General features: G+C 41.2%; 3 protein-coding genes across 4 annotated transcripts; 2 read left to right on the top strand and 1 right to left on the bottom strand.

Moving 5' to 3' along the window:
* Window positions 1-1861: 1861 nt before the first annotated feature.
* il12rb1 (interleukin 12 receptor subunit beta 1) lies at window positions 1862-8185 on the top strand. The gene is made up of 15 exons (XM_077535453.1): window positions 1862-1977; window positions 2421-2544; window positions 2805-2956; window positions 3127-3263; window positions 3348-3387; window positions 3725-3847; window positions 3937-4013; window positions 4201-4429; window positions 4736-4864; window positions 5103-5201; window positions 5470-5625; window positions 5732-5887; window positions 5985-6063; window positions 6958-7033; window positions 7683-8185. The coding sequence occupies exons 1-15, from the start codon at window positions 1902-1904 to the stop codon at window positions 7983-7985; spliced, it is 1956 nt and encodes a 651-aa protein (XP_077391579.1). The 5' UTR covers window positions 1862-1901; the 3' UTR covers window positions 7986-8185.
* A 302-nt stretch (window positions 8186-8487) lies between these two features.
* ddx49 (DEAD (Asp-Glu-Ala-Asp) box polypeptide 49) lies at window positions 8488-12429 on the top strand. The gene is made up of 13 exons (XM_077535470.1): window positions 8488-8748; window positions 8984-9107; window positions 9183-9268; window positions 9341-9462; window positions 9565-9752; window positions 9829-9969; window positions 10100-10175; window positions 10255-10331; window positions 10411-10508; window positions 10582-10656; window positions 10785-10873; window positions 10978-11049; window positions 11303-12429. The coding sequence occupies exons 1-13, from the start codon at window positions 8634-8636 to the stop codon at window positions 11465-11467; spliced, it is 1428 nt and encodes a 475-aa protein (XP_077391596.1). The 5' UTR covers window positions 8488-8633; the 3' UTR covers window positions 11468-12429.
* On the bottom strand, window positions 11464-25862 carry upf1 (UPF1 RNA helicase and ATPase). Of its 2 annotated transcripts, none has more exons than XM_077535468.1 (24): window positions 25416-25862; window positions 24869-25011; window positions 24321-24410; window positions 22781-22948; window positions 22311-22491; window positions 22015-22176; window positions 21695-21782; window positions 21320-21418; window positions 20964-21072; window positions 20423-20582; window positions 20104-20222; window positions 19823-19987; window positions 19306-19420; window positions 19045-19188; window positions 17963-18176; window positions 17766-17883; window positions 17442-17598; window positions 17200-17342; window positions 16935-17109; window positions 16738-16819; window positions 16449-16613; window positions 16140-16357; window positions 14601-14723; window positions 11464-13678 (listed from the first exon to the last, which is right to left on the bottom strand). In XM_077535468.1, exons 1-23 carry the CDS (start codon window positions 25584-25586, stop codon window positions 14604-14606), a joined length of 3306 nt encoding a protein of 1101 aa, XP_077391594.1. In that variant the 5' UTR covers window positions 25587-25862; the 3' UTR covers window positions 11464-13678; window positions 14601-14603. The 2 variants fall into 2 exon arrangements, with proteins under 2 accessions (XP_077391594.1, XP_077391595.1); XM_077535469.1 differs by having other exon boundaries at window positions 21698-21782.
* Between the last annotated feature and the right edge of the window lie 415 nt (window positions 25863-26277).

Here is a 26277-nt window from a genome sequence, read left to right as displayed (position 1 = left end):
TGTTCGTATGGCAGAGAGAAGATTGTCCAACATTAGGTGACATCAGAATGCAACGATTACCTTAACAGACACTGCTCTCTAGTGGTCAAGTACCAGTACAAGTATTAATATCACATAGCTTTGCCCCATTCCAAGTACCAAAGTTGCTGGATTGAAGAGCATTTCCAAATAAAATTTTATCAAGATTGAACAAGAAACAAGTTGCATACAGTCAAGAAAGAAACACAAACTTGATATCTTACTTTTGTTTGCATCATAACATTACAGGCACTGTATGGAAAGTCACAAATCTATTTTTATCAAGCTTCAAACCAATAAGTTGTCTTCATTAAAATACTGCAACATTTTTAACAACCAATAAGTTTTGATTCTTATCTTGACTGATTCAGAATCTCAGCTCTACTCAAATTTATTTCATTGAGCCAATTTTGACACGGTTGGCTTGAGATGAGACGTCAAGGGGCCCAAATCAGCAGGATGCGATTTGCAGTCCACTGGGACCAAACACCTGCATAACGTCTACTTTCTTTTCATTTAAACTCAAGACATTTAGTGCCTTAATTTCCTCCAGAATGGAAAAAAAGTGGTCTCAATTAGCAAGTGTCTTTTTTTGCTCAGCGGGGCATAGATCTGATAGTCATCCGCATAGCACACTTAATAATTAATCAAATTATTCAATTAAAATTATTTAAAAAATAATCCTCTAAACAACCTTTTTTTGGCACGTTTTGTGGATTATTTGTTTAACACAACTATTTTTGGTAAATTTAATCAACTGACTGAATTTGTTCAAAAATCTGCAATTGGCTGGCAACCAGTCCAGGGTGTCCCCCGCCTACTGCCCAGAGCCAGCTGAGATAGGCTCCAGCACCCCCCACAACTCGTGAGGAATAAGCGGTCAAGAAAATGGATGGATGGATGGATGGATGGATGGATGGATGGAATTTTTTCAAAAATGGACCAACCCAACTTTTTGAGTTATTAAACAAATTACATTAATGGAATTATTAAATTAAAAATAATTTTGAAAATTAATCTAAAAAAACTTCTTGGGTTAATGTCCGCCCAACTGAATTTGGTAAAAAATAAACCAACCCAACTTTCTGAGTTATTTAATCCAAAACGTTGGGGCAACTGAAATAATTTCCCACACACCAGCCCGTTTTTTTTTGTTTGTTTTTTTTTTTTTTTTGGGGGGGGGGGGTTGATCCAGCTTTTTAGGTAAAGCAAATAACCCAATTGAATTAGGTGAAAAATGAACTGACCCAAACATTTTAAATTATTTCACCCAAAAATTTGGGTAAAATTAATTATTAACCCAAAAAGCAACCCAATTTTTGGGATATGTGGATTAATTGAATAACCCAAAAAAGTTGAGTTGATCCCCTTTTGACCCAATTTGGGATGTTTTTGACCCAACTGTTTTCGGAGTGCAGTGGAAGGAAATACTGCATGTTTTCTTAAGATGGAAACCAGTGGCAACATATAAATTGAAACCGTAGAGGATCCAGAATTGAACCCTGAGGAACACCATGTGACAGTGGGGCCAGTACTATTTATGGATGTTGAGGTAAGCTTTAAGTTTTGGAAAAAACACTACACTGAAAACACAATAGTCTACTTTCACATTAGTGTCTACTTGCTTGCGTGGGTGGTGTCACAAACACAAATTACGGGATATGTTGTCATGGAAGCTGCCAGTAACCTTTATGAGAATGTGTTGGTCTGCTGACATATGTGGTTTTCTTCTGCACCTCATAGAACCTCACAGACCTGAAACCTGTGACATTTCACAGAAACAGATCTGGGTTAGGTGAAGGCAGGTTAAATGGAACACCTCTATGTCTCGCTTTCACACACGCACACACACGAGACTTGTTATCTGAAGCTATTTGGAACTCATGGAAACTTTGGGCTGGAATTTACCACTCCGATGCATTTCTATGTTGCTGATGTTCACTACAAGTTTCAGCAAAGGTAAATGAACATGATTGCAAATACTAATTATTTGTAAGATTATTTAACCTGACAATTTGCTACTGCCTATTAACAAACATAATCCTCAAAATAATAATAATAATAATAATAATAATAATAATAATAATAATAATAACAGGATAGGATTCTTGTCAGATAAAAACTGTATGGTCATACTTTCACTCCAAGATACTCCTTTGGATTTATTTCTGTAGCTCTATTTTGTTCTGTCTGTCTCTTGCCTCTGGAATCAATATGTTTTGATTATGTTTGGTACAAATCATGAGAATTCATTTATTTTTTAATGTGCTATCCAACAGTGCATTCCGTACTGACTTTTAATGTCTGAGTGTTCTCGAGCTGCCAGTATGAATTTGATTCCTTCTGAAAAACCTTTATGCAAATCAAATCAACTGATCTTGAAACCTTTTGTGGCCAAAAAGGGTCAGAATGTGAAGCTCCTTCAAGTCCTCAATGCTTCAGAAGAAACAACGAGTCGAATGTTTACAACTGTGAATGGAGCATGAATACAACACACAGAGATGTGACATATGACCTCCATTTCAGGTAAGAACTAAAGTGTAAGAGAAGGATACGTACATGTTGATATTACGGATGAACATGCTATCAATTGGTATTTTAGGAATATTATTTTTAGAGTCTTTTGTCATAGCTAATTTCTGAACATGAGAGCTTCCTGCTCACTACCATTGCGCGCTACTATAGTTCATTTACATAATAACGTGTGCTTTTGTGTGATCTGATCCTTTGTGTCCTCCTTATCACCGAACATGAAGTCCTTTCTGTCTGCATATTCAAACCAATAGGGGCGTAATATCTAGGAGATTTCAAGAGACCCGCGCTCACTTCAATGCCGAGGTGCTGGTCAAATATCGAAGTGTTGACATTTGGGTGGAAGCTCGCATAGGAGACTCTGTATGCAAGTCAACTGAAACCTCTGTTATACTAAGCGAAACAGGTGAGAACCGTCCATTTCAGATTGGTTTGGAATCCAATACAGTATTTGGGGCAAGGGGTTGGTTGCCAAAACTTGCAAATGTGTACTGCAATGGAACCCCTTATAACAAGTGTCAATGGAATGGCAAGGGAAAAAATTTACAATTATAAAATTTTGCTCCCCATCAACAGTTAAATTCGAAGCACCAAAAGACATTTCAGTGGCCTGGTTTCAAAACCACCTCAACGTGACCTGGATCGCTGCAGAGAAATACCCGGCCTTGGCTGAGGTCTGCTTTCGAACTGATGAAACCAAGCCATGGGAAAAGGTTGGTCGTTTTTGACAAATCCTCTGTGTGTAATTTATGTGTTCACTTGTTCTAATATCGATTTGATTATTTCATCCTTTACAGAAACTGAAAACCACAGAGTTCAGCCACAGTAAAATGGCATGTGAGAAAAGTCAACTGCTATTACTTTTTCCTTTCTTGTTAAACAAAACCAATATTTGTTATTCTGCAAAAATATCAATAGGTCACTCCAGAAACTTACACAAAGATATTTGAAAACATTAAATGTATTTCACTGATCTTTTAGACTGATTGTAGTGTAGGCAGTATGGGTTCAATTCCCAGCTTGACAATGTGATTTTTGGTTACTTCTCTTGCATGTGCCCTGCAACTAACTAGTGACAGCTTCAGGGTGTAGTCTGCTGGGATAAGCTCCAGTAACCCACAACTGAAAACATGGACTTGTATTTATTTGTGGCTTTATTGTATTTCCTACTCAGACCAGTTAGCTGTTGAGAACCTGCAGAAACGTACATCCTACCAGATTAAGCTCAGACATCACACCAAAGTGACCCGCAACCCGCTGTGGAGCGAATGGTCCCCACTCGTGATTGTTCCGGCAGGTGACATCATCATATCTCTTTTAATAAATTATTACTTTTGCTACATTGATCAAACATTGAGACATTATCTAAGACATTATCTACTGCAGAGCTTGAAGATAAGTTGGAGGTCAATGTGACATTGTACCAATTAGAAGGCACACGGAAAATCACCCTCATGTGGAAGGTAAGCCAAAATTTGGACAATTAATTTTTGTAGATACAGAAATAAATATAGGTCATAATTTCAACGCGATCTGCAGGTTGGAAGTGTAAGGTGCATGGTAATAAGATATTAGTGTTTACCTCCCAGGATGGAATTGAGTGTAATTGTAATTGCTGTTTAATAGTAACTGAGCTGCACTGTTTCTTAGCCAGTTCACCGTGCAGCAGCAGTACCCGAAGTGACGTACATCTTGAGGGACACACAGTCCGGAGGATGTCTGTGTAAGAAGAAGAAGATCCACACCACTGACAGGACTGAATACACAGACTATGTTTCCTACTCTCCGGTCAACTTCTCTGTTATTGCCAGAAACTCAGCAGGCTCCTCTCCCACAGCCATCGTACAAATACCAGGAGAACTTGCTCCCAATTTGAAACGTATGATTTACTGTATAATGCATATACTGTACGGAGAAAGTATTGGGACTTGTAGCTATTTTGTAATTCATCCAGGAAAAAAAACATTTGTGATTTGAGAGATGATCTTCCAGTTCACCCCAAAGATGGTTGATGGTGTTGAGGTCTGTTACTTCTTCCACCGTGTACTAGGACACAGTTTGGAATAATGCAACCCTGACTGAAAAATTAGTTGATTAAGAGGTGTATCCCGATACTTTTGTCCATAGTATGAGCTAAATGTATCCAGAAACAAGCATTGTTATGAATGTTGTTTCTATTTTGCAGCTTGTAATAAAACATTAGCGGAAGAAAAACTGAATGGGACCAGCTGCCTCGAGTGGTACAAGCTTCAAGATGGAGACTTAACGCTGGTGGCAAGGAAGACTAAAAGAAACATGAATGGTTTTAGAAACAGTAAGTTGCTGTTAAAGACCCAATACTGTGATTTACAAAGAGCTAAAAATGACATAAACAGACTATGCTAGTTCATGACTCACATTTCCCACAAACAGCATTAGCTATAAACTAAACGACAGTAGATCATTATCAAATGGATTGTACATTTTTCGCTAACTCATTATACTTTGTCTCATTACTTTACTTAAAGTAATTATATATATAATCTGTTTGATTGTGTGTCTTTATGTTATAGGCATCAAGGCCTATGTGGGTTACATTTACTTTGAGCACCTGTGCGTCAACGAGAGACTCAAGACAGTTCAAATGTGCCTCTATTATAAAGAAGAAAATGGTAGGTTGATTTGAGCTTGGTTGTCAAAATTATGATTTACCTCATGCGTGTGGATATTTGCATTCAACCAGGTCATTCCATTATTCGGAACAATTATGTTCGGAACCATTATGGACAAAGAAAAGTTTGGCTCAGGCAAGGCGTTGAAGGGGTCTAGTTTGGTGGCCTCAGTTATACATCGCTGTTTCTTACAGATATTTGTTGTCCTTTGTCACATTCGATAAAATTCTGCATTGTTTTTAAACACAAACTCTCTTCATTCCTTCAGTTCCCAAAATAGCCCCCCAAGACTTGTTCGCCTTCAATGAAACACATGATTCTGTCACACTGTCTTGGAAAGCCATTCCCACAGAAGATAAGCGAGGTTTTCTCACACACTACAACGTGTGTAGTGTGCAAATAAGTTCTCAGGATGAGTATAATCGTGAGTACTTGACTGACATGACCCATAGGTTCATTGCATATACTTGTTTCAAGGTTTTCTAATTAGTATATGTACATTGATATTTTCAAACCACTTATCATTTCAGAATGTCACACTGTATCAGCTTCCATGGCAGAATACCGTATGGAAAAATTGACACCAGGAACAAAATACAAGATGACTGTGGCTGGAGTGACAAGAGCTGGAGAAGGTCCAAAGGCTACACTAATTCTCAACACACAGCCAATGAATCCAATGAAAGGTATTATACCATGCTTTCCATTCACTTACCATAGTATGCAACAATGCGTGTTAATGGAGTGGTTGTCTAATATTGCTTTTTTTGTCTATCTCTCCAGTAGGATGGTGGACACTTGGCTTGGTTATGGCATTTCTGTTCATCTTTCTTTCAATTGTGTCCTCGTGTATCTGGAAAAGGTAGATAAGCCCTGCTTTACACATTTCAAAGTAATGATACATAACAAATATTGATTAAACTTTTGCAAGGCAAATAGCATGAATTGAAACTTTCTTTTGGGCAGCACAGTAAAGTAGTGTTAGCGTGTCTACCTCAGCCGCTGCCTCACAGTTGCAATGTTTCACAATGGGATAAAGGCAGCAAGTCTCCTACAAGTAAATGTCTGTTTTCAAGGGTAGGGATTAAATACTCAAGCAAAATACAGATACCTGAAAATTATACTCACATACAGTAACAAAGCATTGGTACTTAGATTCGAGTTAGTACATGTATATTTTCATACATTTACAAAGCCAGATTCACTTCTCTCATTCAAACATATCGGAGTGTAGCGTTGACACAGCAGATCAGTTACCCACGTAAATTAGCCTTTTTAGTTTAATATTACTTTACCCTCTAGAACCCCACGCTGTACACGTAGCAAACGGCAGCACGTTTTATCTCTTTGGTCCTATTTTAAATCCGTCACTGTTGTGTTGTACTAGCCACATCCTAGCTAGCGCTAAGCTAGTTCATCTCTCAAGCCTGGTGTCCAAGTTTTCCAACTTTTGTTTGCTGCTAGGACGGCATAGCCCAACAGCTAAGTAATGACAAAGCCATTGATACGCTGCCTAGCTGGGCCTTTATTTATTTATTTATTTTACGTTTTTATTTTATTAAGTTAATGCTCATTCTCCAGCCAAATAAAGGGACTCTCATTATACTAAACTGGCAACAGTTATGAAATCCAAACAAATTGTAAGTGGGTCAGCGTGAAAGATTGTGTTTGACTTTGGAAGTTTTGCTGTATTTTAAAATAAAGTAGCCTATTATTAAGCATGACCATTAAGATAATATTTGTTCCTGATGTTTAGAATGAAAAAGAAGATACTTCCTCCACTACCAAACCCTCCTATTTTGAATTTTGCCTCTCATCAAACAATGAACCAGGTAAATCTCATGCCATTTTATATTTATAGGAATATTTTTATTTTTTTTATTTTTTATTTTTTTATTCATTTTATTACCTTAACCAACTGAACTTTGTGACAACGGTGAGTATGAAACATAAAGAGGATTTGAAAAAAAAAAAAAAAAAAAAAAAAAAATCCTGTGTGCATGTGACTGTGTGTGACCTTTCAGGAAGACTAATTTCAAAAGTGAGAAAGGAGAAGACAGTTAGAATTTGGTTTGTGTTTGCATATTTCAGGGAGGTGGACAAGAAAGTCCCTGCTGAAAGTTAATGTGAGAAAATTGTCAATGTTGTTTTTGACGGGCGACTCAAACCCCCTCAAATGTCTTTATTTATATAGCGCTTTCAAACAGACTTACCTGTCACATAAATATGTTCTATTCACCTCCGGGGGCAGCCATTTTACCACTTGCTGTCGACTGAAAATGACACCACAGTTACTCAGGGCTCAGGTAACGACCAATCATGGCACAGCTTGTGAATCCCTCATGACCAAACTCAGAAGATATGTGAGCCGTGATTGGACATTACCTCCTGAAGCAACTGTGATGTGTCGGTCAACAGCAAGTGGCAAGATTGCCACTATAAGCTCCTCTCATTTCCTCTCATATCCTGACCCCTAAACAGGAAATGTGGGAGGAGAAGGAGGAGGAAAAGGAGGAAGTGGTGCATGATGTGACACTGCAGCAGTTGCCTCCAAAGGGCCACACTGGAGGTGAGGATGCAGAGGAGACCACCAAGCTGTTAAACATTGATATCAAGAGGACAAGGATGTCTGACGGGAGCAAGGACGATGCTCTGAGTCCTCCTTCTATTCAACAAGCACTGAGGGGTTCCACCGAGGAGGGAACTCCAAATATGGAACAAGAAGATATGCTTGCCTTGCTGCTATATAGGACAGGATTGGTCTTTGATATGAAGACGGACTAGTGTTAAATTGATAAAGAAGTGACTTTCGGCATTTACTCTGAGATTATGTTTATCTCCAGAAGTGTTCAGTCTTATTTGCCTTTACTGTATGTGTCACATTATTTTCAACCACAGAACACCCCAAATTATAATCAAGAAAGAAGTTTAACGATTTCTTGTCTAAATGAATACATGAATAAATACTTGAGTTTCCAGTTGAATCAATAAAGTCTGAGGAAGTTGGATGTAGGGGAGGAAGACACGTAGTCTCTCCGGGCAGTGCCATATGGATGGTGACCAGCTGCCCACGCATCTCGCGCTTATTTGCCCTGGGTGACCCTAACAGGGCATGAAAGCCCACTACAACTTAATCACTGTCGTACACAAACAGCTCCACTACAAAATAAACACTACATACACAATACAGTATCACCTCTCTGATGTAATATAGACGACTTTACAGAAACAAGACAGAAAATATACCTGTGATGCCACCATTTGGCCACTAGAGGAGCCCATGTGTATTCTCAACCTACCGTCTGTTATTTCCCGGCGAAGAAGAATGTCATCCATGTTGTGAAATTCAGGAAAGCACATGAGGCTGTCTTTTCGTATTTTTTTCATTACTCATGCGTGTTTAAAGTTCCAGGGAGTGACATAATTACAAAAATGAGTGACTTTTCGTCGCTCGGGCTCTCTGACTGGCTCATTAAACAGTGTAAGCAGCTGGGCATCAACAAACCGACTCCTGTCCAGGAAAACTGCATGCCAGCTATTCTACAAGGTAAGTCAACTACTTGCGTAAATACTAACAAACTTATATGTAAATGTATTTCGAGAGCTGTTCAAATCGTATTTGTTTCATAACATGGCTGGTGAAATGCTTGGAAATGCAATTGACGTTTATTGTTAATCTGACACAAAACGAAAATAACCATTTTATACTGTATTTAAAAACAAACAAACAAAACAATGTCGGTGGACTACCATGTACAGTATTTCGTGATTTTTGCTCCTAGGTCGCGATTGTATGGGCTGTGCCAAAACCGGAAGCGGGAAGACAGCTGCGTTTGTGCTTCCGGTGCTACAGAAACTGTCAGACGACCCTTACGGCATCTTCTGCCTGGTGTTGACGCCCACCAGGTTGGTGCTGCTGGATTACACGTCTTGCACTTTAGTGTCATTTATTTTAGGGAACATTCACATCATATATTTCAGGGAGTTGGCATACCAAATTGCAGAGCAATTTCGAGTCCTGGGGAAGCCGCTGGGTCTGCGCGACTGCATCGTCGTAGGTGGAATGGGTACGTGTAGTCAGTGTGAGCAGCAGTAAACTCCAAACAATGCAATTTATGAGGTGCTGTGTTCACTAACAGACATGGTGACTCAGGCCCTGGAGCTTTCCAACCAGCCTCACGTGGTCGTAGCTACGCCAGGCAGACTCGCCGATCACATCCGGAGCTCCAACACCTTCAGCATGAGGAAAATTCAATTCTTGGTGAGTTCACAACAAAACATGGAAAGGAAATACCTGGAAAAGATGGATGTATGCTTCATATATTTAAGTCTTTGTCCTGCTTGGTGACATTTTGCCTGACAGATCTTAGACGAGGCAGACCGGCTGCTGGAGCAGGGCTGCACAGACTTCACCAAAGACCTGGAGGTGATCCTCGAGGTGCTGCCAGCCAAACGGCAGACTCTTCTGTTCAGTGCCACGCTCACTGACACGCTGCAGGACTTGAAGAGCATCGCCATGAACAGACCCTTCTTCTGGGAGAGCACGTCAGAGTGAGGGTCCCGCAGATCACGTGGCGTGACGACACCCGTGGTAGTCCGCTGGTTTACGTGTCGATGTTACTATCAGGACGCGCACGGTGGAGGAGTTGGACCAGAGGTACATCCTGACTCCGGAGAAGGTGAAGGACGCATACCTGGTCCACCTGATCCAGACCTTCACGGATGAGCACAACGACTGGTCAATCATTATCTTCACCAACACGTGCAAGTAAGACTACTTAAGCCACTTTTAATGATTTTAAAAGTTTTCATTTGCTTGATGGTAATATTTCTCCTATAAGTGTTTCATATGATTCTCTGTGATTGGTCCAAAAAGATGTGGTTTTGATTTCCCACAGGAGCTGTCAAATTCTCACCATGATGCTTCGGCAATTTGACTTCCCCACGATCTCCCTCCACTCGATGATGAAGCAGGTAAGGAACTCATTGGAACTAAGTGGAGACTGATGGAAATGGCAGTATGAGAGGTGAACGTTCCTATTTGGCATTCCAGAAACAACGATTCGCCAATCTCGCCAAGTTCAAGGCCAGCGTCTATAAAATCCTCATTGCCACAGACGTAGCTTCCAGGTAAGAAGCTCCCATATGGTGGATTGTGGAGTATCAGCTTTCATTACATCATGCACACTCATCGTTGACTTTGCAACAGGGGCTTGGATATTCCATCTGTACAGGTTGTCATCAATCACAACACCCCTGGCCTGCCAAAAACCTACATCCACAGGGTGGGCCGAACAGCCAGAGCAGGTTCAACGCATATAGTATGTGCAACAATGAGTGTATGGTCACGGAATCCTCACGTTGTCTGACTCGTCTACAGGCAGGAACGGGGTGTCCATCACACTGGTGACGCAGTATGACATCCATCTTGTGCATGCCATCGAACAGCAAAGTCGTAAGTCGCTAATGTAATGAACAGTTCTCATGATCTCTCAATTTTAGTTTACGAATGGGTGAGATAGCTGGTTAGTTATGTCGTCATTGTTAATTACATTGTCAGTTTAATAACTTTTTTTTTTCCAGAGACTAAAATGAAGGAGTTTGCAGTGGAGGAGAAAGAAGTCCTGAAGATCCTCACGCAGGTCAACGTGACCAAACGAGAATGTGAAATAGTATGCGCTTTGCTTCATTCGCTGCCATTGAATCCCCTGCCTTGTGTTCAGTTTTCATCCAAAATAAGACAATGGCCTGTCTCACTTTTTTTTTTTCTCCATAGAGACTGGAGTCAACAGATTTTGATGAGAAAAAGGAGATCAATAAGAGGAAGCAGATGATCCTGGAAGGAAAGGCAAGTCATTTTCTTTTGAAATTATGTAACTTTGTGTCAAGTTTCACGTTTATGCCATTGTTTTGTTTTGTTTTTTTAAATAAAAAATTGTAGTCAAACACTATGCAACCAAAACTGCAGGTTTCTAATTGAATACATTTACTATTTTGGGTGTTGGACAAAAAAAAAAAAAAAAAAAAAAGTGACAACTTCTTGGAACAAATACTTATTGAAGGGGATTAAATTTGTGTGATTTATTTTTGTCTAATTCCAGGATCCAGACATGGAGGCAAAGAGGAAAGCCGAACTGGAGAAAATCAGGAACCAGAAAAAGAAGTTCCAAGAGCGAATCCAGAAGAATATTGAGGGGAAAAAACGAGTACAGCTCAAAAGAAACAGCAAACATATGAAGAAAAAGACAAAAAAAGGAACAGATTGACACTTGTCAGGGGATTGATCTTTTATTACTGTGCAATATCAAATACTTTGTGAACATCTGCAAACCAAACAGACATCAATTTTATACTATAAATGAAATATTCAGTTCTTGGCAGCGTTTGAGTCGATCACTTCACAACAAATGAGACCGCTCGCTTGTACTTCATATTTACATCAAACTGATGGATGTCTCCGTTTAAGTGCTGCCTTTAGATGTTGACATTTCCATGGGGAAAAATTCAAAAGTTCAACAGATCACTACACTTATACGATGCAAACACTTTGGCTCTGATAACAGAACGTAAGCAGTATTTTTTTTTTTTTAAAGCCGTTACATGTTAGAAACAGATCAAGCACAACTTTTCTGCGGAAGGTAAAAACTAAATCTATACTTGATAAAACTGGAACCACGAGCAGAGTTTGAGAGTCTAATGAAAACATTCCTGTTGGGAACAAATTGCTACAAACTAGTAAAAGGAGACACCCGACTGCGCAAAATAAACAACAAAAGCAAACGAATCAAAAAGCAAATGAACTCCACAACACGGGCAAGTCTCCATTGCATTCATCGAAAGTCCACAGAAAAACAAAAAGTCTCCCGCCTTCCATTGATTTCACCCCAGAGAAGGAAGGTGGCTTCTACCATCATCTGGCCTCATTCCTATACTGTACGTATAAAAACAAAAAATGAGCCCTGTGATGTCAAAGGGCTTGGATGCTGGTTTTTTTTGGACCTGACAACTACAGTACATTCATGCTTGTGCTGCAGCCATTTCATTTTACAAATGTATAGGCACTGATTCAAGGTGAAACACCACCATCGGCCAACCAGTCAGCGCTGACGGCCTCGTGTTCAGATCTATCAGAGTGCATTTCAATTCACTCAAAAAGGGTCCCTAAGGATTATTAGGAGTTTGATGGCTGCAACTCCAGATGTAAAAAAAAAAAAAAAAAACAACAAAACAAACATTTGGAGATTTGGTCTTAAGTTTTCTTCTCTGGCTGAGTGACAACCATCAGCTTCACTGCAGCAACTGTGCATATTTGCAAACCTAATTGTTGTCCATTTCTTCCCAAGCCACCTTCCTTTTCTTCCCGTCATGTGCGTGTGTGTATACTAATGAACAAGCTTCTTCCTTCACCTCAATAAATTCACACACAGGAGTTTCCCAATTTAAGCAAAGAGTTCACGTGTGGACGAGTCAACACTGCGTTGAAAAGATTAAAGAAAGCAATAGCCTTGACTGAAACAAAGACTTGATATTCAATGCTGGTCAGGTTAGATTAAATCACTTTTTTTGTTTTTTTTTCTTTTTCAATTTTGTGCTCAGTAATTGGAAAGCTACTTCAGAGAAGAAAATGGTCTCAAAGAGTGCGGCATGGGTGGGAATTGTGTGTCATGCCTTGGAAAAAGTCTGAAATCCCCTAAGCCAGTGCACCACTGACGCGTGGTGCAAAACCACTCCATTAGAAGACCTTGTAAAAGAGCCAGTGGTCTCCAAGGCAAATGGTAGGTTTCTCAGTTCCAGGCTCCAGATCGTCAGTGTCCAGCACAGAAAGTGTTTCCTTTCCTCTCCGAGAGGGGGAGAGAGAGAATGTATGTCGACTGCCGCTTTTCCTTCAGAGGCCGCTGAGGATTTTCGGACCCTTCTCCCAATATCGAACAAATTTAGATCGGTCCAGGACTTTTCTTGAGTTGGACTTTTTAGGATGACTTTTTATTTTTTTTTGCGTTGCCTGTTGGATCACTTGGTGCGATCCTGCCTCGTGCAAGTCTAGAGGACCAATTCTTCAATTTCAGCCGGAAAACGTGGGGCGTCAGCCGCCGTCGTTCCCGGCGTGTTTGTTGAACGTGTGGGTTGGCGTTTAAGCCTCGAGGCCGTCGGCGTGTCCCCTCGCTTCCCCTCGGCAGCTCGACAACACGTGGCCATCTTGTCGACTTCCCTCCTCGCTCGTCGCACCGCCGTCGGTGCCCGGCTCCTTGCCCGTCCACCGGCCTTTCGCCTCCTCCTCGCCCGTCTCTCCGTGCCCTCGTCTTCTACCCTCTTATTTCTCTCGCTGGTCATTGGTTTGCTATTCCGTCGCTTTCACTCGGTGGTGCTTCGGTTGTAGCAGAGGAAAACAGGTATCCATTTTATGATTTTATTATTTCCCAGATTAAAAAGCTAGTGAACTAAGCTCAGCTCAAGCCTAGCTCACTTCTTCAAGCAACCTGCAAAGATGACAACACACAGTTTAACCAAAATAACACAAATGCAGGTGCCTCTCAGTAACTTAGGTTCATTTCTGTCTGTTTACACTGAAAGGTGCAGTTTTGTTTCATGGGGGGTGGGGGTCTGACGGACCTAGAAAACCAGAGACCCGCCCCCCTTTTCAGTGTCCTTTTATTGAGGACAGTCTGAGGCACACCTGTGCACTAATTACGCTGCCTAAGCATCTTGATATGGCACACCTCTGAGGTGGGATGGATTATCTCGGCAAAGGAGAAGTGCTCTCTATCACAGATTTAAATTAGCTTGTAAACAATGAGAAAAATGGTGATATTGTGTGTGTGGAATACGTTTTAGATCTTTGCGTTCATCTCATAAATTATGGGAGCAAAAACAGATGTGTTGCGTTTATATTTTTGTTGACCCGGGTATATTTATTTCAGTAGTTCAAATTGTCAAGTCAAGTGACACTCAGAAAACATTCTTTAAAGATAATTCCTACCTAATTTGATGAACCCTGTTTCCTTGTCATATTTCTTTTGATATTTAAATTTGCTGATAGTGAATTTGGTGTTTATGTGAACTTTCAGCCATAATTATGACAAATAAAATCACAAGATATTTCCGTGTGTGTGTTATGAATCTATACGAGTTTCCCTTTTGAATTGAATTATTGATCACATCATCTGTAATGCAGATATGAGGGTAAATGCAAAAATAATTAAAAATATTAAACTGCTTTAGTATCATAGTTTGCAGTATATTTACAGTTTCATTTTTTTTTCCATATTCAGTTTTTCATGATATTCCAATTTACTGTGATGCACTTGCAGCTGCTTTCAGTAATGATAATTTATCAATAGCATACAACTGATTGGCGCATTCAAAAGAATCCCATTCAAATGTACAATTTGCAGCACTTACACTCTAGTACTGTGACAGGCCGGTCACCCCACCATGCTGGTATGCACGTTCACCCTGGTAAGTCGAGTCCTGGGACAAAGCCACGTCGATTTGGGACTTGAACTCGTCACCCAAGTAACTGTCCTGTAGAATGACACAAAAAACGTGTTGGGAGTTAAAACAAAAACATTTGATCTAAGGCAATGATTGTCGACCTATATGCCATGGCACAGATATTAGTATTTTCATGACTATAAGGTGCACTTAAGTCTTAAATTTTATCAAAAATGTGCCTGATGGTGAGGTGCGCCTTTTGTGTGCACAGAGTTCCAAAATCTGTAAATGTGGTTGTGTGACTTTGAATGTCTGTGTACGAGCATTTCTGATGACATATTGCTTATATACAGGAATTCCGGCCCTGGTTGAGGACTGGCAGGCATGAGAACCTGAAAGACTCAACTAAAACATGACATGAGTCTTTCGGTTTCTCATGCCTGCCAGTCTTCAACCAGGGCCAAGTTTCGTGTATGTAAGATACAGTTGGACGCATCTTCACTGCTTTCACTTTAGGGAACTGCTAGAGTTACGCCACAATTTGTGAATGGATTGTGCATGCTTGGGCTAAACGTGTCTGCTTGCACTAATCGAGCGTTCGCAAAAGAACGAGACTGACACTGACAATACTACAATAACGAGAGGCAAACTGGCGTATTGATGGTGAACTTGCCAAGCTGTTCGTTTCAGAAAATGAGGACTTTGAGGGATTTGTGAATGAGGATCAAAAGTAACGTATGTTGTTATATACTTCAAGTACAAATTAACTCGCTGTTTTACATTGTTAAATACTTCAATGAAGTACAACCGAGTTTAGCTCCGCCGCCTTTTTAAAAACATACGCGAGCATGCATGCATGCCAGTTTATGTTTTAGCGTGAACGCATGCTACCATATGTTTTGAGCTAGGCGTATCTTTAACCGTGCCTGCGCTTTACGTGCTTCGAATACAGGAATAGCACCTGAGACTGCGCCTTTTAATACGGTGCACCTTACGGTTGTGGAAATACGGTAATTAGCTGTGGGAAATTTTACTTAACTGGTCAGAAAATGATTACACACCCGCGGTTCATTATTTGCAAATTTACCCATGCTCAGATTTTACTTTGCTACTAGGTACTAGGGATGAGCGAGTACCGATATCAGATATCCGTATCTGTACTCACAGCGAACAGGAAGAGAGGAACTAGAAATTAGAAAAAAAAAAAAAAAAAAGTGGTATCAAACATTCCTAGTATGTAATTTGGGAGAACAGTTTCGAAGTTAGTTGTCAAATGTTTTAGTGTTATTTTTGTTTGGTGGCGTGCCATGAGATTTCCAAAGGAAAATATGTGCATTGGCAGAATAAAGGTTCAAAAATAACGTCGATTCTACCTCTGTTACCTGGTATAACTGCCAGTTTCGTTCTCAGAAAGGCTTATTGTTCCATCAGCGCCAACATGTTTTTACCAACCAACTCAAATAACCCAAAAATGCACCGTCCACGACACTGTCAGCGATGCGTTACCTGGGACAGTTCCGGCTGGGAGAGACCAGGCTGGCTCATCTGGGAAGGCTGACTCATGGAGATGTAGCCTTGAGTCAGCGGCCCCTGCGAGAAGGGCTGGGAGGCCCCGTCCTGGCTGGCTTGGCTGTTTGGCCCGTGACTGGCACCTTGGACCGCTGAGCCACGGGGCCTCTGGCGCCCGCCACGTCCTGGCTTATTGCCCTTCATAGCTCCACGGCCTGAATGCGTCACACAGGTCATGGAAAATGATTTTCATATTTCTCCACCTTATGATGTGCCTCAAAGGTCTTTCTATTTGCAGTGGCATACCTGCAGTGGGGCCGTTAGTCTGGCCTAAGTAACTGGGCGGAGGCATGGGGGGCATCACCAGGTTGAAGGGAATCGGGAGATTCATCGCGGCCATGTGACCAGGGCCCGCCCCAATCATCCCAATCTGGTCGTGAGTTTGGAAGTACATGTTGGACGGGCGACCAACTTCCAAAAAAAAAAAGATTGAAGAATTAAATGCAGTCCTGGTAAAAAACAACCCCCCCCCCCCAAAAAAAAAAAAACAAACAAAAAACTTAACAAATGTGGATATTTTTATAAAAATAAGCACCAGTACTGCTGCGGTCGTAGGCAGACCCGGGAATAAGAGCTTCACGGGCGTCATACATCGCAGTGCTCATGAAACGTCCGCCCTAAAAACAACACCAAAGAGAGAGAGAGAGGGAAAAAAAACAAAAAAACATTTTTGTTGAGTTGAGTAGCAGAAGTTAAAAGAGTTGCAACGCTGTCATCTCCCGAGCAACTCACAGGATTGATGGTGTTGACCAGCTTGCGTGGCTTGCTGAACTGCATGAGGCTCTCCCTCAGGTTGTTGAGAGGTCCCTCCACCAGCACTTTCTGCTCTTTGTAGTTGTTCAGCAGGTTGTTCCACAGGGGCTGCTTCGAAAGCGCCTTAGGGTTCCCCACAATAATCACTCCGTATCTTCACAGAAGAACCAGACAGTCATTTCAGAGGAAAAAACATTTTTCTGCCGTGACAATAAACAGAACCAAAAGTAGAGGTGTTGTGTACTTGGCTCTGGTCAAAGCCACATTAAGTCGCCGTGGATCATTCAGGAAGCCGATGCCCTGATGCTCATTGGCGCGAACGCATGACAGGATGATGAAGTCTTTCTCTCGGCCCTGGAAGGCATCCACACTTGCGATTTCCACTTGCTGTTGTGGATTAAGAGAATAGAACAGTGTTACTTGTATGTGCAATCTTTCGTAGTGGGAAAGAATATTTAATTAGGGAAACAAGAAAAGAATGTAGACCTGATAGAGTTTTGTGTGCAGAGAACCACTGAACTGCATGTACTGAACCAGGTAGGAACGCTGACCCTCATATGGGGTGATGATCCCAATCTGGTCAGGCTTGGCACCCGCCTTCAAAAGCCTGGTGGTGATTTTCTCCACATTTGCAGCCTCAGTCCTTACAAGAAAAACAAAAAAGAAAACATTAATTCACTGAATTCAACAAAGTGTTGACTGTTCCAATTATAAATGTGAGCACAAGTGATTTTGATGATGATTTTATGACCAATTTATCCAAATATCCACATATTTTTTCTTCCCACTGTATGTATGTGGAATGTTTACCTGTTCAGGTAGGAGGTTCCAGAGCTTGCAATTTCCTCCTGACCTTGAGTCACATAAAAGAACATGGGCTTGTCTGGCTGCGGCCACTGGAAGTCAAAGCCCTTCTTGATGCGATCAGCTGAAAAATAGTAGAGAGCGCTTGTGTGTGTTTTTTAATCTTATTTATTCTTCTACCCAACCATTTGACAGCAACAAACCTGCAGTGACGCCATTCTGCAAGGAGCCCTCATAGAAGATGTTCGAGGGGAAGGCGCTGAGAGCTGGATGCATTCGGTACTGGACCTGAAGGCGAATTGGCCGGATCCCCAGAACCACCAAGCGCTCAAACAGGGACTGGGACAACCCGGCCTTGGCTGCCTTCTTACACATCACCACAGGACCAAGCTGGCAGTGGTCACCAACCAGGATGAGCTACAGCATGGTCAAAATTGGTAAATGTGATGACATGGAACAGAGTTTGCAAAGAAGCTTATTAAAACAGTATATTTTCACTACCATACAGTTTTACTTTTTTAAATTTGACAGTGAACATTTCGAACAAAAAAATTCAATTATAGTGAAGTTCAGACACTAATGTACTATTTGATTCATTTTAAATTTGAAAATGTGGTTTAAATTTGGACTTCTCACCGACCTGATAGTTTTATCAGATTGGCCGATATTTTCCGAATTCTGTTCATTTTGTGATTGGATGTAATTTTCTAATTCACAGATCAATGACCTTGAATTGAGACTTACACATAGTTTCCATCAAATGTATTTATCTGTGTGTAATGAATTAATTTTGACTGCCACTGTTAGATTTTGTCAGCACCTGTAAATATGTAACCATTGCATTAACTCCTTGTGTACGTCTGCTAAACAATACCCACACCACTTCTGTAATGATACTGCAAATACTGTGGCCTCAAATGACGGAAGAATCACACACATCGATGTTTAAGTTTGAGAATTGATCTTAGTAGTGTCAGACGCATCACAAGCTTAAACAGTATTAATCCCAAAATCACTGCTCATGCTATTCTTTTTTGTCTGTGTATTTTTGGTTGGAAGTACCAATCTGTTGGGAAAAACTGACAAATTTCCTTCCCCATGTGGTCTTTTAAACAGTTCAATTAAAAAAATAAAAATTATAATTAAAAAAATCGTTGTGCACCATTCAAAACCTTGCATTGTCTTATGTCAGGACCATCATAAACCAGACACTAATGTACTATTTGTATGACCTTCAGCCAGATATCCTTTATATTCTCAACAACTTTTGTTCTCAGAATCCCACCTGCTTTGCTCCAAGCACAACAGGCACCATACACTCAGGCTCTGTGGCCTGGGTGCTCTCGTCAATCAGGATGGAGCGAAACTGCATCTTGGCCAGGCGAGGGTCCCCTGCGCCAACGCAGGTGCAGCAGATCACATCCGCGTTCTGAAGCAAATGACGTGGAAAATTACAAACCTCAACCTCAAAGTCAACTGAGCAGCTTCAAATTAAAAAGCTACGAAAAGACCACATTTGGAGACGGGCCATTTTGATCGGACTCACCATCAGCAGTTCCCTCTCAGCGGTGCGTTTCAAGGCTCTGTAGCGCTTCTCATCGGCAGAAGACAGCTCGCCGGTCTCATCCTTCAGCTGCTGAAGTTTCTGAAGTTCTGGCATGCTAAAATGAAAACACCACAGGGTGACTACAGAAGAGCCACATAACAGCAGATCAAATACAGGGGGGGTCCTTGGTTTACGATGGTACTGACATTTCAATGTCAGAAATGGCGAGCACTGCGTGATGCAAGAATCATTTGCCACGTAGCACAATAAATCATTCGACTTGCGCTTTTTTCGTTTGACTGATTTTGATTCATGGCTTGGAAGCGTTTCAGAAAAAAATTATTATAATTATGACTTTACTACTCCATAACCATGTGTTGGTGAATCCAAGGACCCTTTTTACTGTAGTAACAAAGTGCAAGTAATAGCAACACAAAATATGAAGATGTGCACGTGTTTGCAAGCTTTCATATTCTTAATTTGAAAGGGCAGAAGGACTAGATTTCCATAGACTGACCTGTCCATATTGCTGATCTGGTTATGCAATGCCAGGAAAGACACTGGTGACTCAATCGCCTCACGGCTTTTAGCACATAGCCTGACCACCTTAAGGCCAGTCTTGTCAATCTTCTCGGTTAGCTGGTCTACTGCAATGTTACTGGGAGCGCACACCAGGACAGGTCTACAAAGACAGCAAGGAAATGGAGAGGGACAGAGAGACTTAACAGTAGATACTGACGAGGATGATATACAAAATTGAGAAGTACTGTAAGAAGAAAAAACTCAAAAGGTTGTTACCCGTTGCCTTGACGTGACAGGTGGTAGACAATAGTGGCAGACGTAACAGTCTTGCCAGTGCCAGGTGGACCCTGGATAAGGCTGAGAGGCCTCTGGAGCACCGTCTTCACAGCATAAACCTACTCACGCAAACACACAATTAATAATACATATTACAAATAATAACACCAAAAGGGCCTGAATAATCCAGACATAGTAAATTTATTAAAACTTAAAATGTTATTTTCCTAAACTCCTTTTCGCAATAAATAATTAGCAACAAACTACTGGAGATGATATCCAAAGAAGGCAAATAAAAATAAAAGATTGACAGTCTGACCTGTGAGTGATTGAGGTCGGGTAGGCCCTGGGCAGTGAAGCGTTTGGGCAGCTGACACTTGATGGTAACATCTTCCACCTCGTGACCCAGAAGTTTGTGGTAGATGTATCCTGACACTGAGGTTTCATCCACTGCAAAGGTCTTCAGAGCACTCTGCATTCTGCAATAGAACGAGCATGGATGGTCAGCATCATCGTCTGACACGGATGACAACCACTTAAAAAGAAATAGAAATGACAAGCCACAGCTGGTATGGGATTACTCATTACTAGGGAACATGACAAATGTTTTGTCTACCAAGTTATGTTAGTCCGAAATGTTTTTCATATACAGTAAAACATTTTGAATCCTGTAATTTTTTTTCCCAATGTCCCATTGCCATTCACGCGCAGAATTCCAATTTTCAGTCTTAGCAAAAATGAAGAGGTGACTAATTACATTTTAAAACACCATCACATCATGCTAGGTAATACCAGCAATCATTAGAAGTTACTAAAGAGCTGCTGAAACAGTCATATCTAAAAATCTGAGGCTCTCCTACCTGTCGAAGGAAGTAGCCTTCCACACAAAGTCCACCTGGAAGTTATGGGGGATTTCCACAGGGGCTCCAACACTGCTCCGCAGTTCAATAGCAATTTCATCCCCGTAGTCTGTAAAAGGAAACTGTTAAGGAATTCTTCATCTTTGAAAGGCAACTGTACAAACTCAGCTGTAAAACCGCAATAACGCCATGAGGTGAATATGCATCAAATAGCTGTTTTGTGAAGGTCTGGAAACTCTTGCCAATGTGGATTTTATTGGAGGCATATTAATTTCTCCTCAGGGGGTTAAAGGCTGCTCTTTTTTGGAAGGAAGAGAGTGAACTGACACTGAAACTGCCGACTGTGAAAAGGATACTGTCCGGAACTTTGATGACATGGCCGATCCCTTTCCACAGTGGCGCCAAGTCTCCCTTGTAGCGCAGGCAGATCTCATCACCTTGCATCAAGCGCATATCTGATTTTGGCAGAAGAGAACAGAAGGGGTATTGTATTAGTATGATTCGCATGTCAACAAAAAATGGCCTTGCTAATGAGTCCACTGACACAATTTATTAAAATAAATAAAATAAACCACAAAACCTGACTCTAAGTCAGTAAAGAACATAACCAAGCATGCATGCATGCATGCTACTAAATGATGGCGGTTGGAGGAAGTTGTGCGCAGTCAGTGGGAGGAGATAAGATGAGGATCTTTCTGCATGACTGGGAAGAAATAAATCTCAGGAATTACCACCTGAATCGGTCTTCGGCAGAGTGAAATATGCAATCCGCTTCTTATTCAGTCCCAAGTCCCACCTTACTGTTATATTATCTTGAGTCTGCAAAAGGAAAATATGAAAACTGAGAGGTAATGATTTAATCAAATGCATACAAAAGTGAATACTGAAGTGTGAAGTTAAACATATAATCAAGGAACAGAGGCAGGTAAAAAAAAAATATATATACATATATATCGAGCTTTGTATACACTAAATTTGAAAAACTGCAGTATAAGCACGTTTGTATTAACAAATATGTGAAGTATCTTAAAATAAGTCACAACACAAATACCTGAGACTCCTTGAGCTTCTTATCATAGTCAGCCTCCAGTTTGACCAGAGGACCAAAAATGTTTTGGTACTGATAGGCGTCCTCATAGCGCAGCAACACATGTTGGGGCTCCTCATCTACACCTGGCTTCTCCAAGTCCTCCAAGGTGGCAGTGGGGTTGTCCTGAAGCAAAGACATTAATAAGCATTACAACTGCTGTGGCACTGGCTGACACCAATTTCAGCTTTTAAAGTCTCTTGCATCATTCGACAATGGTATCTTAAGTGAATAGCCTTTGAGGATGTCCAAAGCCTAACCTTCCAGAGTTCCTCCAGCTTGTTGATCTGCTGGGCAGTGATCTGCCGGGCACGCAGCTGCTCCTGCTCCGACGGGATCTTCACCAGCCATGAGAGAAAACAGCGGTCTTGGATCAACGGCTGCCACTGGGAGCTATCCCAGTTGATGTCTTTCAGGCTACTCTGGCTGGCACAAGGCTGTCTGTGAGGAGATGTAATGTTCAGACGGACAGGATCATATTAATGGTGCCAGCCAATCACAGGGCACATAGACAAGCAACCATTTACGTTTAACAGTATAATATTGCCAAAAGCATAGCTTTGAAAATAAACCCACAATTAAAAGTATGTGAAATGATGACAAATTGATGACTACTGTATTGTTCCACTTCATTATCTATTCAAACGTGAATTGCAGACCATCAGTTATGACACAAGAAACCAAATTTATAAGAGACAGTGTTTTAGTACAAATCGGCCTGGTCACTTACCTACAGAGCAGTACCACTACAGAATCAGCCTTGGCAGGGATGAAACCCAGCAGGAAGACATTGCGACACCCACAGTTGTAACATTCCAGCACAGTCTCTCCCAAAGGTCCATCTTTGTGAAGTGTCACCTCTTTGCATTTGGCTCGCACCAGATGGTTCACTATGTGGCTACAAGTCAGGAGTTGAGAAAGGTTACAAAGTGTGCATTTCATGTTTTCTGTCATACAGTGGGACCTCTGAGTTCAAACATTTTAAAGGTCGTGTGATGGTACCGCAGCAATATTAAGAAAATGGCAAAGAGGAAAAGAGTGATGATGAAAACGGAATGAAAAATGGCCGATACTGTGCTAAATGCAAAAATAATCATCAAAAGTGCTATGAAAATCATAATTGCTCAAAATAAATTGACATTTTTTTTTCAGGGAAGAGTTGAAATTAACCAGTTCACAGAATAGTTGGTTAGTTTTTCACAAGTCTTGTATTCCTTTAAAATGTGGGTGCGTGTGTGTGTGTGTGAGAGGGATGGAGGGATAATTAGCCAGTGGCTGCTTTGCTGAAGGTAAGCAGAGCTGCATTTGAGTTTCCTTGGAGGCAAATAATAGCAACATTAGAAAGCAACATCTGTTGCGTATGCTCAGAGCAATGGGGCTAAAGTAACTTTCATCATCCACATAAAAAAATAATTTCAGTGGTGCTGTTCTGAATGGTGTTAATGTGAAGAGACTCACGTGAGACTTGACAGGTAGAGCGCAGCTCTCCGCCCTGTGCATGTTGACCACCGTGTCACACATCCTTTACGCATTGTTAGCTAAGCGCGGTGGAGTGCGCGGGTCGTGGACTGGATGGAGGTTCGGCGCTTGGAGGAGAGGCAGTTTGGATGGGACTGGAAAATTGGACCATTCTTTTTGTGTGTATGGTGCTCATCGCGAACGCAGCGACTGCTTGTTTATGAGCTAGCTTATAAGCAAACTTAGCTTGTAGCAAACGTGTATGACGTCATTCTTGCTGAGCTCACGTCTCTGATCAACTGCTGAAAGGAGACTGATTCTGTCCTCTTTCATCTAGAACTGCTTCAAACATCAAAGCGTATGTAGGGATGGAAGAATGTTGAGTTGTTGTGATTGTATTGTACTGTTGTTAATGTTTTATGTCATGTTTTTTGTGTGTGTTTCTGTAAAGCGCTTTGTGACAGTTCAGGCAGTTTCAAAGCGCTATATAAATAAACTTGAGTTGAGTATGCCCGTTTGGAAGGGTGAGCAATTTTATCATAAAGCGTTTAACTTCTTACAAAGAAAGTCAGAGGTCTTATTTATTCACTGATGTAAAATGTATTTACTTGTCCAAAAAAACAAAAAAAAACTGTATTCGCACTTCAAAATGTTTGCTTTGTTCTTGTTTACTGCAAAACTTATGTTTATGTACAGCACTTTGTATACAGCAATGCCTGTTCTTAAAGCGCTTTATAAATAAAGTTGAGTTGAGTTGAGATTGTGTTTTGGTGTTTTAGGTTCCACTAACGTGCGGATAGGATGCCACAGACCTGCCAGATGTATTTCCACGGCCATTGCAGAACCACTTCTTGCTGGTGTTGCAGTAAACCACACATGCTGGATCGTGAATGCCACAATAGCTGAAAAAGAAAAGCGTGAGACATATTGATTTTAGTACTTGCAGTCAAATAAACAAATACACGTGTTAAATGTTCTTGAATAGGCTGTTAGTAGTCTTATTTTAGAGTGGTGACGAACAATATTCAAAGAAAAAAAAATGTCATGACAATATTTTTTATGCATGCATACAGTACTTCCACAAAGGAAGTTAAAACAACATTAGAGGAAGTATGTCTGAAGGCCACAAGACAGTCACTACAGTGTACTGTACTCATTAGCAGAAGGCATCTATTGACAGTATTGTAGTAGAAACACGAGCAAAAGTAAAGACTGTTATTACACTTGGAGTTCATTAATTGCACATTCAAGCACTACTGATAATTACAGCAATTTAACGTTGGACTTTGGTTGTGCACGTGCTTTAATTGCAGTAGTATATCTCAACTGCATTTAGCCAACGTGTTGCTGTCGAGTGTACCTGCAAGCGTGCACGGGCAGGTCCTTAGTGTAGTAGGCATCTTCTTCATCCTCCTCAAAATTGAGTTCTGCCAACAGCTGACTGGCTTTGGCCACAGAATCTTCCACTCCGCCGTTGTGGAGCCCCTCATCGGGACCGTTCACCTGCAGCACAACTCAAGCTTTACCTCGACCACAGCACAGCGATAACATGTTATGCTAACAACTCGAAGCTAATATTAGCGGCGAGAAATCACATTGCGGAAAAGACGCTCTAACAAAGTTTCGCCAAGGGCGCCATATTGTCAAAACGCGTTTTTTCTATCTCAGTCAATTCGGTAACAAATACATGGATTGAATTCAAAATTTTAAACCAAACAAAGGTACACATGAATACTTCGGAGGTTAGTCGGAAGGGTGGCTTAGCAACAAGCTAACAGTCGCGTACGTCCAATAATAATAGCGGGTTAGCGTAGCATGCAATGCTTTAGCAGCTAAGCTAACTAGCTTCGGCTAACGTCTACAGCGCGCGATGATGTTTCTTCCGAGCAAACACAAGTGATGCAAACCTGGCCGTCCAGTTGACTCTGAGTTTGGCCCTGGGTCTGAGTCTGGCTCGGGAGGGTGAAGTCGGTAAAGTCGTATTCGGAGCCCTGGGTGTCCGCTCCGAGCAATTCGGCTTCCTCGGTGTCCAAGAAGGTGAGGGTCTGGGAGCTCGGCCCGTACGCCTCCACACTCATCTCGACTCAACTTTCGGTTCACTCAAGTGTTTTCAGGCGGTTAGTCCAGATAGTTCTGCAGTCCGCACCGTATGTGCTTGCCGCTGCGGGGACGTGAAGTCGGCACGAAAAGTCAGACGATAAACCCGGAGGTAAAATGGTACCGAGCAGAACCTCGATGGAGGTCCAGTCGCGACGGATTGCTGTGCGGCGCTCGACGTGTGACGTCCCTTACGTTTACAGTGAGCAGCAGAGAGAGGCGATTACATGAAGAGCTCTCGCTCAGGGCTCGTTTCCGGGTGTCGAAAGACAAACGCAAAAAATGGCTTTGCGAGGCAAACATGATATCAAAGACAAGTAAGTGATGCAGATTTTCTCTGACCCGCGTTGCATCATTGCTATTTTAGGAGAAAAGACAATTCGCGCAACTTTGCCAAATGTATCCTCGAAATTATTAATTTACTTTCTGATTATTTCCCAACATATTGCATTCAAACAAACAACGTATGATTCATTGTGGTGTACTTTTATTTATTTTCTAAATATGGTTGTGTAACCTGAATTACCCTTTGATGGTTTTAATTAGACTACAAAGGTACAAAAAAAAAAAAAAAAAAAAAAAAAAAAGGAAAATGAAAGCGGCAACTTTGGTTAGCTGGTAAATTTGCCATTCAGTGTACATTTTGAAAAAAACAAAAACAAAATAAAAGTA

Source organism: Festucalex cinctus, chromosome 10 (genome assembly GCF_051991245.1).
Source record: "Festucalex cinctus isolate MCC-2025b chromosome 10, RoL_Fcin_1.0, whole genome shotgun sequence".
Lineage (NCBI taxonomy): Eukaryota > Metazoa > Chordata > Actinopteri > Syngnathiformes > Syngnathidae > Festucalex > Festucalex cinctus.
The sequence above is the reverse complement of the archived record's forward strand: the minus strand, read 5'-3'. Positions and strand labels throughout refer to the sequence as shown.